The sequence below is a fragment of the Abrus precatorius genome, unplaced genomic scaffold (genome assembly GCF_003935025.1).
Source record: "Abrus precatorius isolate BTA unplaced genomic scaffold, Abrus_2018 Scaffold7, whole genome shotgun sequence".
Taxonomy (NCBI): Eukaryota; Viridiplantae; Streptophyta; class Magnoliopsida; order Fabales; family Fabaceae; genus Abrus; species Abrus precatorius.
This window is the reverse complement of record NW_020874417.1, coordinates 4,176,339-4,188,090: the sequence shown is the minus strand read 5'-3', so window position 1 is coordinate 4,188,090 and position 11,752 is coordinate 4,176,339. Positions and strand designations below refer to the sequence as shown.

Below are 11,752 nucleotides of genomic sequence, written 5' to 3'. Positions count from 1 at the left end.
ATGGAAAAAGTGATGAACGTACTTTTTTCTAAGACTATTCGTGTACGCCTTTAACATTACCATGTTAAAATGTTTCCCCGTACCAATGCCCCGTCTATGACAAGAACTGAAACGGGTGTTTCGTCCTCTACACGTTCATCATTTATATGCATCTCGCTAGGACAATGAATCTTGAGACCAACGCAAAAGACAAGACAGAGAGTATCGTGCGGTAAACCCAACACTCAAAATGTCAATGGACATTCATATCACAATCTACACCACTATAGTTCACAAATACAACGCACTACAACTAAGAAAAAAGGGGCAAAATTTCAGATAATGGGAGTCAGGAACATTCCATATGATTTGTATTCCTTTAATTTTAAGGTGGTGGCATTGCACTGTTACTGGGAGGTGGCGGTGGTGGCATTGAGGACTGAGGATATACTAAAGGCCGTCCACCCTGTTGCTGAGGTGGTGGCGGTGGTTGTGGTCGCCAAACAGGTGGTGGCTGACTTGCCATTACTGCCGGTGGTGGAAGAGGCCTTGGAGGAGCAGGAACAGCTTGTGGTGGTAGTGGCATCTGCATACCAGAGTGAGGTGGCCTGAACTGCTGGACTTGAGGTGGAGGCATTACGGGAGGCATGATGGTTTGACCTGGCTGTTGTTGGTGCCATGCCGGTTGTCCAGGTACTGACATAGGTTGGAAGGCCGCAGCTTGAGGGGGTGGCAGACGGAGGGCAGGAATAGCAGCTGGAGCAACCCCATTGGCGAAGGGGCGGGGAGGCACTGGTGCAGCAATGCTGCCATTAGCCTGTGCACCGGGAAGTGTTGGAGGCCCACTCGCAAATAAAGTATGAGGCCTGCTCTTCTGTGCACTTGGATTACTTGCAGCCAAAACTCTCTCTGCACCATAATAGAAATACAAGTAGATAACCAGATAGTATCAAAACAATAGGCATGAATGAATCCAAAAAAATAGGTAGTTGCAAGAAAGGGGCTCACCTGCAGGGGTACCGTGCCTTTCACCTTTAGTGTCTTTCTTATAAGCATATGATACTGTAATTTGACGGTTGCAAAGATATTGTCCATTCATTGCCTATGAAATTTAGAAAAATCAATATCAGAATGCTTACTACTTTATATCCTATAGTTAAGTGGATTTGGATATCCAAACAACAAAACTGAAACACAATACAAGTTATTAATATATTTTTGATACACTAGTTATATAAAGTTAACATTAAATAAATAGAGGTCACGTGCACTTTATCTCCTTGACGGATAGCTTTAGTTGCATTTTCCACCTTAATTTATTAAATTAGGGATATTACTCCCTAATTTAACACTTCGTATTTAACTTCACCCCTTACATTTAACTTAAGGTCAAACGGAACAAATAACCAAACCATGTAATAGAAGTGAAAAGACAAAATTATCCAACTTTTTAATTTCATAAATTTTTTTTAATTTCTTCCTATTGTTAGGGTAGTTCTCTGTTTTAGTGTCAAGGAATCAGATGAAAAATAGTATGTCTTTTTCCAATGTTCAAATCCCTCTTCTGCAGGGAGAACCTACATACCGTCATCTTTTTCATTTTGATCCATTTGAATATGTGAAGGTAATATTAGAAAGATATCACTGATGCAATGATACCAAGAAATCATGAAGCATTCATAAAGAAGTCAGATGTAACCAAGAATCTTGATTTTTGACAGATTCCATGCAGACTTTGCTATCTTTGTGTCTCCATTTATTTATGGTACGAAAGCAACTACCTATCAGTGTTCTTTCATACATATCAATCTTGGGATAGAACCCAAGTCACATGCTTAAGAGACCTGAGTCCCTTCTGCTTAAACCAAGACATATTGGTCAACAAGTTTATGATTTGGTGAAAGATCATCAACCAATTGTCCATATATATTTTATTAGTTCTCAAGTGTTACATTTTTGGGGTTAGTTTCAATTTATAATCCACAAGTGCTGATAAAGTATAACAAAAGAATGAAAAGTGATCTCACACTATATTCCTACAAATGTTTCAAACACCAGACAGAGGCATACCTCAATGGCTGAATCAGATGCCTCAAAAGAATCATAGCTAATGAAGCCAAATCCACGAGAATTCCCTGTCTCAGGATCTCTCATGATCTGCAACAAAAACCCTTGAACATCAGATCAAAAACATAATTTTAAGTCAATCCCTCCAAGGATGGAGGGTTGATACAGCTGAAGGAGTACGTGTTTCACATGACATGTTTGGCAAAACAAGAATAAAAACATAGTCATTCACACATACACACATATATGCTACATCATAGTTGTTAATCCCGGATAGTAGCTGACCCCTAAAACACTGTAGTGTATAGCGGGATGATCGTCATTTAAAAATTTTCAATACACATATTTACAATATACATATATGTTATGTACACAAAATTTTAACATAAATGCTCAAGAAATTCTCAAAATTTAACATATAATCATCATTCTATGTAAAAGTGTAAAACAATACAGTATGAGTGTTAAAATAAACAAAAACAGAGTGTGAATGTGAACAGAAAAACAGAGCATAAAGTCATGAACAGCAAAACAGAACTTGAACAGCAAAGCAGAGTGTGAACAGCAAAATAGAGCTTGAATAGCAAAGCAGATAATGAACAGTAAAACAACAGAAAAGCAGAGCAAACCCCAAAAAAGGTGATTTCTCCGTCGAGTAGGTGAGCCTCCGGAAAAGGTGATTTCTCTATGAAAATGGGGTGGATAAGCGAATTAGGAGGGGAGAAACCATTACTGTTCAGGTCCCCACTATTCATGCAGAAAAAGAGTGTCGAAGAAGATTCATGCAATCTTTGATTTTATAATGTGTTTTTTCACAAAGGAGTAATGTCTTTTTACCCTTAATATAGATCAAAACTCTGTGTTTTGGATAAAACAAAAAAGGGTTTCTCACTTTCCCAAAAATCGTGTGATAACATGCAGTTTCTCCCTGTTCCGATGGCGAACAGCATGCAACCTCCGCTACATGACAAACGCCCCACAACATAGTGGCAGTGGCGTCCAACAGCCGCACTGCACCAGCGTGATAGCGCACTATTGACTAGTATGTGCTACATAAATGAATAGTTGAAGAGTTGATGAAGATGTTAACTCCATGAGATTTTAGCATAGTAATCACAAAAATAAAAATGTTAATGGATTCAACCAGCATCAAATATAATCCAATCCATCACATAAATTGCATATCCAATGTTTTTGTGCAGACCCGTCCCAAGTGTTTAAGGGGGACGATAATTACAAAACTCTGCCCTCTGAAGGATACATTGGGACAACATCCAATTTATTTTTTCATACCACAAACAATCTAGGCATATAGTGCCTAGAAATGTGCAAATAGAAAAGTCTTCAAAGAATAAAAGACTAAAAACAAATGGTTATTTTAATTGTCACCTGCTTGATACTAAACAGTTTTAAACAAACAAAATGATAAATGCCCATAATGAGAAATAAGAAAATGGTAAAACATGAAAAGTATTGCAACTGCAACTAGCCGGATACTGTTACTTACATGACACAAACATGATGATATTAGATATAATAAAAGATATTCAAAGAGCACAACCTTTGGATTAGTAACAATAACTCCAAATGCACTGAAGGTATCATACAAGAGTTTTTCATCCACATCCTGCAGCAACATCAGGAGAATTCATGTCAAATCTAAAAGCTCAAGGCGTGAGTCTATTTAACACTTAATTTGGTGACTTACAGGATCAAGATTGCCAATGAAAAGGTTTGCCCCAACATCCAAGCTTTTTTTGTCTTGGGATGCCTGTAACCCAAAAATATTGTAAAATCAATCACGTAGCATGGAAACTAATATTTCTTTAATCAATTGATACGGGCATTGATACGTGATTGAATCATACAAATACAGCAGGAATTGAACTGTACTCAACAAAATTTATACAAACAAAATACAAATATGAAAGATTGATTACTAAGTGAAGAATAAGAGATATTCAATTATAAGAATGATATCTAGGAATGGCATGCAATAAGGGCTTGGGAAATCAAAGATAAATATTATTTAGTAGTTAGTACTTAGCACACGTGGGGTGCATGAATAATGATACCATTCTTGCATCCCTTTTATGGAATGAGGATATCTATGTTGAATTCAAGAAAAAAGTTGAAAAGATCATCCCATTCTAAGGCCCTAAGCCTTAAACACTTAGACACAAGAACTAACATCCCTCCAAAGTAGTGGTCATCAAGAGTCATGGCAATCTTGAATCAGTTAATGATAGCTCTTTTTTTTCCTTATTAATCTTCGTCAATACTTCCAATTACACATGCAAAACATAATACAACAAAAATCAAGCCTTCTCCGGTTATCCCACTAGGTCATTCCAAACATAATAAAACAGAATAAAATTGAACAAAATATAATTCCATTCAAAAGGGAACTACAGTAATAAGCATTAGAACAGGAGAGTTGGTGGGAGCATTCCTAATAGTTATCAATATGAGATAGTGGTGTGTATTGTGGTTGGCCCCAAAAACTCTATAGCAAGATAACACAAAGTGGAATGACTACTATTTAGAAATTTTATTTACGAATTAATGTATACATCTATAAATGCTCAAAATCCATGACATATTCATATTTAAAAAGAAAAATTCATAGGTTTTATATAAAACATACAAGTAAATAACAATAAAAGGCAAAGAAACAAAGAAGACAATGTTGCTGGTTGCAGTGTGGGTGTTGCCGGTAGATAGAAGCATGGGAAACTACATCCAATTAGGGATTTTAAACCTCTTGGGGGAGAGATTAATGTTGCTCCTAAAAAATCTCCCAAAACAATGCTTTTCTAAGGGCAAAAGTGAGTTTTTTTAACAACTTCACTCTAGTTTTTTTAAGGGCAAAAATCCAATTAGGGACTTTTCAGTGTTGCGACTAATTCAAAATGCTAAGCTATCCAAACTTTATAGCGGTCCATGGCCCCTCCGCGCCACTATTGATAACTACAATATACTAATGATTTCATGCTTAAATACTAAACAGACGCGCACACAGGAAAGAATGTAATGGTATAAGCTTCATGTCAATACCTTATTCACACGTATTGGTTTCCCATAAAGTTTAATCATGTTAAGCACCTTGATGGCCTGCAATAGAAAAAAAACACCACCACCCAAAAATTAGCTTGAAGTTGTTAACTCAAGAGAGTTGCACAGTGTGATTTCCAAATACTGGAGAGACATACATAGTCAGCATCTTCTTCACTCCGGAATTCAACAAATCCATAACCCTGATGTTGGTTGCTGACTCTGTCCTTAGGAACATACACATTAACTGAAAGCAAACGAACAAATGATAAGCTAAAGAAAATAAATCACAATCATAACAGATTCCGTTTGCTGAAACATACCCACAGGACCAGCCTGAACAAACAACTCCCATAGTAACTCCTCAGTTATCTGCAACACAGACGAAAAGAGGTTAACCCTGGAAATGGAAATTAAGCGCGTTTGAAGTTTGAAGTTTGAAGAATGGAGAAAATTGCGAACCTGAGGGTCGAGATTTCCAACATAAGCAGTGGCATCTTGATTCCTCTCTGCGGAGTGTTGACCCAGCAAATTGGCTCCGACACCGGGTGCAATTCGAGTAGTCATGGAACAACCTCGTACTCAAACTAGGGTTTGGAAGCAGTTATGGGTGAGCATAGCAACAAATGTGAAGAAAAACACAACTAAAGTAGAAGTGAATAATATGTTATGAGTGAGGAGTTACTAAGCCTTAGAAGAATTACGGAGCAGAAGAAGAATGAGAACAGAAACCGCCGATATTCTGAACAACCGGCGAGTCGCGAATGTGTGTGGGGTTTAAGGAACACCGCCACGGTGGAAGGAATCAACCCCTCAAACTTTAAATTTTTCCCAACTATTAGAACGCACAGTTTTGAGCCATCAGGAAATGATATGTAATTATTGAAGATTATAATAATTTAAGTGAGTTTTATGATATTTATTATTTTAATAAAAGTTTATTATACATAGAAAGCAAACATTCAAAAATTAATTATAAATTAAGATTGTATTATAATAATTTAATTAAATACTTATTTAATAATTTGTTTATTGATAAAGAGTTTAGGCTATAACTTTGTTCAGAGAACTTATTAATATCGATTAAAAATAATTTATTTTCATAAATTATTCGAAGAATTTTATTAATATAAGATTATAAACTAATAATATTTATAAATTATTTATAAATTTTTACAAACTTTTGATTTAAATTAAACTATTTAAACAACTCAATTTTATGCACTCTTGAGTTTTAATATTATTTTTATTAACGTAGGTTCGTAAACATATTATTGAAAAATATCATATCTTTAAAATTATTAAAAATAATAAGTATAGAATAAAATTATATTTTTCTAGAATGAATATTTTATTCTTAATAACACTTGTTGATTTAAATTCATGATTGTGTACTTGGGATGCATATTAAAAATTTTGTTTTATTTGACTATTTTAAAATACATTTGACATAAAACTTATCAAATAATTTAAACTTATTTATTATTTAATATGATTTATATAAAATTTATTTAATAAAAAAAATAATTTTCTTTCTAAAAATAGTTAATTTGAAATTCGAATGAAATTTAACGATTGCTTAATTTCATGCAATAAAAATATAGCTATACACGTGGTTTGCTTACAATATTGGTTTTGTCCAATGTATATGAATGATAGTGGTATAAAAAAGGTATTTGATTAAGAATTTGATTAGACTATGTAATAATAATAAAAAAAATTAAAAAATATACCCGTGTGTTGTACAGTTTATTTTTTATTAAATTAATTTATTTTAAAATATAAATATATAATTTAAATATAAAAAATATATAAATATAATAAAAAATTTATTTCTTAAAATAAACTGTTATTTAAAATATACAATTTAGTATTTCTTAGCATAAAACAAAATAGCATATAAATATCTTATTTTTAAAATATAAAAATAAAATTTATATTATTTTATGATATCATAAATTATTTATTATTATAAAATTTTAATTAAATAATTATAACAATAAATTATTAAATATAATAAATTTATTAATATACATTATAAAATTTAAATAAAAGGTTTTATAATTTTTTATTTATATATTTTTTATATTTGTTGAATTAAATTTATATGATAAACTATCTATTTATAATTATAATTTAAAATTATTAATAAAATTTTACTATATAATTATTAAAACATGATATTATATTTTTTAAGTAATTTATCAATCTAATATATAAAAAATAAAGTATTTATTCAATGTATGAAATTTTAAAAATCTGCTTTAAATATCGATATACACAAAACTATATATTAATATTTAAAAATAAAAATATATTAAACTTTTTATGTATAAATAAAATTACGATAAAAAATATTGTAAATAAAAATTAATAATCATATAACATATATACTAAATTTAGATGTTTACTTTTTTATAAAAAAAATATATAGAATTGAGTTTTTTTTATAAATGATTAAATTATTTATATTTTGTGATAACTTAATAAAATTAATATTAATTGACATTATAAATAAATTAATTTTATTTAATAACTAATTAAGTATAATAAAATTATGTTATTTTGATATAAAATTAAAATAATAAATTTATTAATTTTTTTTATATAATAATTTTATAATTTTTGAAAATAATTAATGCAGTTTGTTTATTATTTATTATTTTAATTAAGAATTAATAAAAATATATCTATAAACTAATTTAATAATAAAATAATATTTTAAAAAATTTATTAAAAGAACAAATATTAATTTAAATAAAATTTAAAAAATAAATTTAAAATACTATGTAAAAGAAAACATATAGATTGAACTAAAAAAAAGTAAAAAAAAAAAGTATATTATTATTAAGTCTGTAATTATTTTAAAGATATATAAATATAACTTTAATATAGTAAATTAGATATTTAACTTTTATTTTCAGATATATTTTTTTCTCTATCTCTCATACATTATCTAATTATATAAAAAGAGGTTAATATTTAATAAAATTGATTTAATTTTTTTAATTAAAAAATTATAATTTTAAAAATATAACATAATAAATAAATATATTAATAAAAAATATTTGTACTCATTCCATATTTTTATATATAATATATGTATTTTGATTTATATCTTCAAAACTAATTATAAATTCACAAAATAGCTAAACTTTTTTATTAGAGAGTACTCTTCTTTATATTTGTAATTGAATATTATCATAAAAAAAATTAAAAGCATTAGAATTTATATTTCAATTTAAAAATTTTAAATAATCATATAGTTAAAATATAAAATTTTAATAAATAAATATAATTTGATATGTTAATATAAAAAATATTTCTATAACATTTTAAACACTAACTTCTATTTTTCTTGAATTTAAAGTCTTTAATAATTGTAAAAATTTAGACTTTATACTCATAAAATTTTAAAATAAATAATATATATAAAAATTAAATATAACATTTGAACTTAATTCAAATTTAAAACGTTATATTTTTTTTATTTATTCATTTATTATGATATAAAATTATTAAATATGAAAATATAACAGTTAAATCATATTTATTTTCATTGTTATGATATTTAATAATTTTTATTTTATTTCAATTATTATAATTAATTATTTTTAATTAAAGAATTTTAAATTTATTATCATCATTATAGCATTTTATAAAAAAAACATTGCAACATAATCATTACCTATGAATATTGTTAATTTTTAATTTAAAAAAATTAAATTTGTCATCATAATTATTATAATATAAAATATAAATAAAATATTGTCTATGTTAATAGGTTATACATAATTTTGATATATCAGTTTCTATTAAATTATTTTTAAAAAAAATTAAAATAATAGAAGAAGAGAAAACAATAGTAGTTAAAAATTTTCAATTAAGATTTAGGTAAAAATTAAAAGAGAATAATTGCTGTATTTAATACAAAAATTAATCTTTATATCAATTAAATTTACAGATGTTGATATAATATAAAATTTATGAATCACATATAAGATTTGTCTAAGACTTATTGCCAAATCTTTTTCTTTTATTTTTTTTATTTGTATTGTCTATACCTTATTCATTCTCAATCTGTAAATATCAAACAATGAAAATAAAATTATTCATCATTGTATTATAAATATTATAAATGAAAGTAATGAAACTTTAATTTAATTTTCTATATTACATTTACTATTGGCTTTATAATTTTATTTAGAGTGAAATTTTGTCTTTTACAACTTTCAAAGTAAGTACTCATTTTTAGTTAAACAATATGTAAAGTGCCAATAATCATAAAGTTGTGGAGGCAACTTTAATGCTTCACCATTACTTTTTAAAAAATTATCACATAAAAATAGTTATATGTTTTAATATATTTTATTTATAGAAAGTTATAAATTAACACATTTGCTTACAATTTTAAATGTTGCAATAAGATCTGTTAACTTTACTTGTGCTAATTGTTCAGCAACTTCATCAAATAAGACAAATATAGTTGAATATGTGAAATTTTTAATATAAAGTTCAAGACGAAAACTGTAATATATATAAATTAAGGTAATAATATATAATTCAATTTATTTTAATATGAAAATTTAAAAATTAGAATACACAGTGATGAATTAATTATCTTGTCATTGGATACTTTACGTCTTTATAACATGATTTACAATTAAAATTTGTAGTTGTAAAATAAATTTTCTTCTTGCAATGAGGGCAAGAAATATAATACTAATCATTTTTAAGCATTACATAGTTCACAGTTATAATACAACCAATTACAGCATTCTGAAAATTAATTAAAAAATTAGTTTAAAATTAAATAAAAAGAACAAAGTATAAGAGTGATTAAATTTACCATATTACTCTTTAATTTTGCCATTGTCAATATTTTAGATATGTTTTTGAAATTTTCTAACTTAGGAAAAATAGTTAATCTTATATTATCAATATTGTGAGTAATATGCATATCATTAAAATTCCTTTAACAAAGTGATAATAAATAATTGAAAATATGGTTAAAATAGAAAGTAAAGAATTAACAATGATTAACGTAACAAAGATATTTTAAATTATTTCAATACTTGAATAAATTTATAAAATGAGTAACTTCTGATATGTCAATATTGGCATAATTATTTGTTGATCTTGATGTAGAAATATAAATATTACCTATAATATATACATTCATATTTTTTATAATTAAATATCACAGCCGTGATATTCACACTTTTATTTTCTATTTATCTATTGTTGAATTCAGATCGTTAAGAAAAATTCATTTATCTTCATTGGAACTTATTGTTTTCCTACAACATTATTGAAAACATAAAAGTAAATAATTACTTGTAATGAATATAAGAAAATAATAAGAGATTTGATACAAATTAATCAATTAAAAATAAGATTCAATACATTATATCATTTAAAAATAATATTTTATGTTTATTCAAAAAAAATTAATTAAAATATATAACACAATTTAATGAAACAAAATAAAAAATATCAAACTTGAAAATACATGTACTTATGTGGATAGGTAATTCTTAACTGCTGACATGGTTGCATAATATAAAGAAAAAATATGACAATAAAAAGAACGGTGAGCAAATTTTTAAAAGTTGTGTAAATATAACTTATATAAGTAGAGAAAAAGTCTTTCCTTAAGATATATGAAAAGTCAAAAAATAAAAAATTAATATAATAAAAAATTTATTTTTATTCGATATTTACTTTAATAATAATATATAATATAAAACAACAATCCACATTTAATGTATATATTTTTTTTAAATATATATGGAACTATATATTATATTATATTATATTAATTAATAAAATCCTTTAAATATGTAAATTTACCTTTTCATTAGAAATGTAATTTAACAATATATAGTATAAACTAATAATTTTATAATTTTTTTAATTTTTGAGACATATATTGAACTATATATTATATTAAACTAATTACTAAAATAATTTAAATATATAAACTTGTCTTTTAATTAAAAATTTAATTTAATAATATATAATATAAAGTAATAATTTTATAAATATATTTTTTTATTTAAATTATATCTTAGTATTTGAAGTAAATGTTGAAATATAAATTAAATTAAACTAATTAATAAAATAATTTAAAATTATAAAAAAATTTATGAAAAATTTAATTTAATAATATATAATATAAAGTAATAATATTATAAGCGTAATTTTTTAATTTAATGTATATAATATAACCATAAATTATAATAAAATTTTTTAAATGTATGAATCAAATATAATTTTAATTCATAAATTTTGAAAAATATTGTAGTTAATTTTAATAAATAATAATTTAAAGCAATTTATAGTATAAATATTTACGTTGTCATTTATAATATAATATTACTATAAGTCTAATAAAAAAAACTAAATACAATTCATTAAATCTAATAAAGATTATTTAAATATAATTCAAAGATAATAAATATGAATAAAATATAATTTCAATTGATAATTCAAAGATAATAATATAGATAGATACAAATATAGAAGGTTTACACTCTTATCTATTATATTAATTTAAAAAATTAATTTAAAATTTTATCTATTATAAAATTTAATTAGTTGATAATGTACATTTTTTTATATGCACTAATATGATATTAAAAATATTTTT

At 25.8% G+C, this 11,752-nt stretch overlaps 1 protein-coding gene across 2 annotated transcripts; it reads right to left on the bottom strand.

Moving 5' to 3' along the window:
- Nucleotides 1–206: 206 nt before the first annotated feature.
- Nucleotides 207–5,952, bottom strand: LOC113872648 (splicing factor 3B subunit 4). 2 transcript variants are annotated; one of them, XM_027510354.1, is made up of 10 exons: nt 5,805–5,952; nt 5,563–5,687; nt 5,424–5,472; nt 5,259–5,347; nt 5,104–5,160; nt 3,755–3,817; nt 3,608–3,673; nt 2,050–2,136; nt 988–1,081; nt 207–888 (listed from the first exon to the last, which is right to left on the bottom strand). In XM_027510354.1, the coding sequence occupies exons 2-10, from the start codon at nt 5,665–5,667 to the stop codon at nt 365–367; spliced, it is 1,134 nt and encodes a 377-aa protein (XP_027366155.1). In that variant the 5' UTR covers nt 5,668–5,687; nt 5,805–5,952; the 3' UTR covers nt 207–364. The 2 variants fall into 2 exon arrangements, with proteins under 2 accessions (XP_027366155.1, XP_027366154.1); XM_027510353.1 differs by having other exon boundaries at nt 214–888; nt 5,786–5,930.
- Between the last annotated feature and the right edge of the window lie 5,800 nt (nt 5,953–11,752).

Coding starts and splice junctions, on each gene's coding strand:
- LOC113872648 (XM_027510354.1), bottom strand. CDS start 5,667: ATGACTACTCGAATTGCACCCGGTGTCGGAGCCAATTTGCTGGGTCAA. Junction 3,818..5,103: donor AACCAATACGTGTGAATAAG/GTATTGACATGA, acceptor TTTGGGTTACAG/GCATCCCAAGACAAAAAAAG. Junction 3,674..3,754: donor TCATTGGCAATCTTGATCCT/GTAAGTCACCAA, acceptor ATGTTGCTGCAG/GATGTGGATGAAAAACTCTT.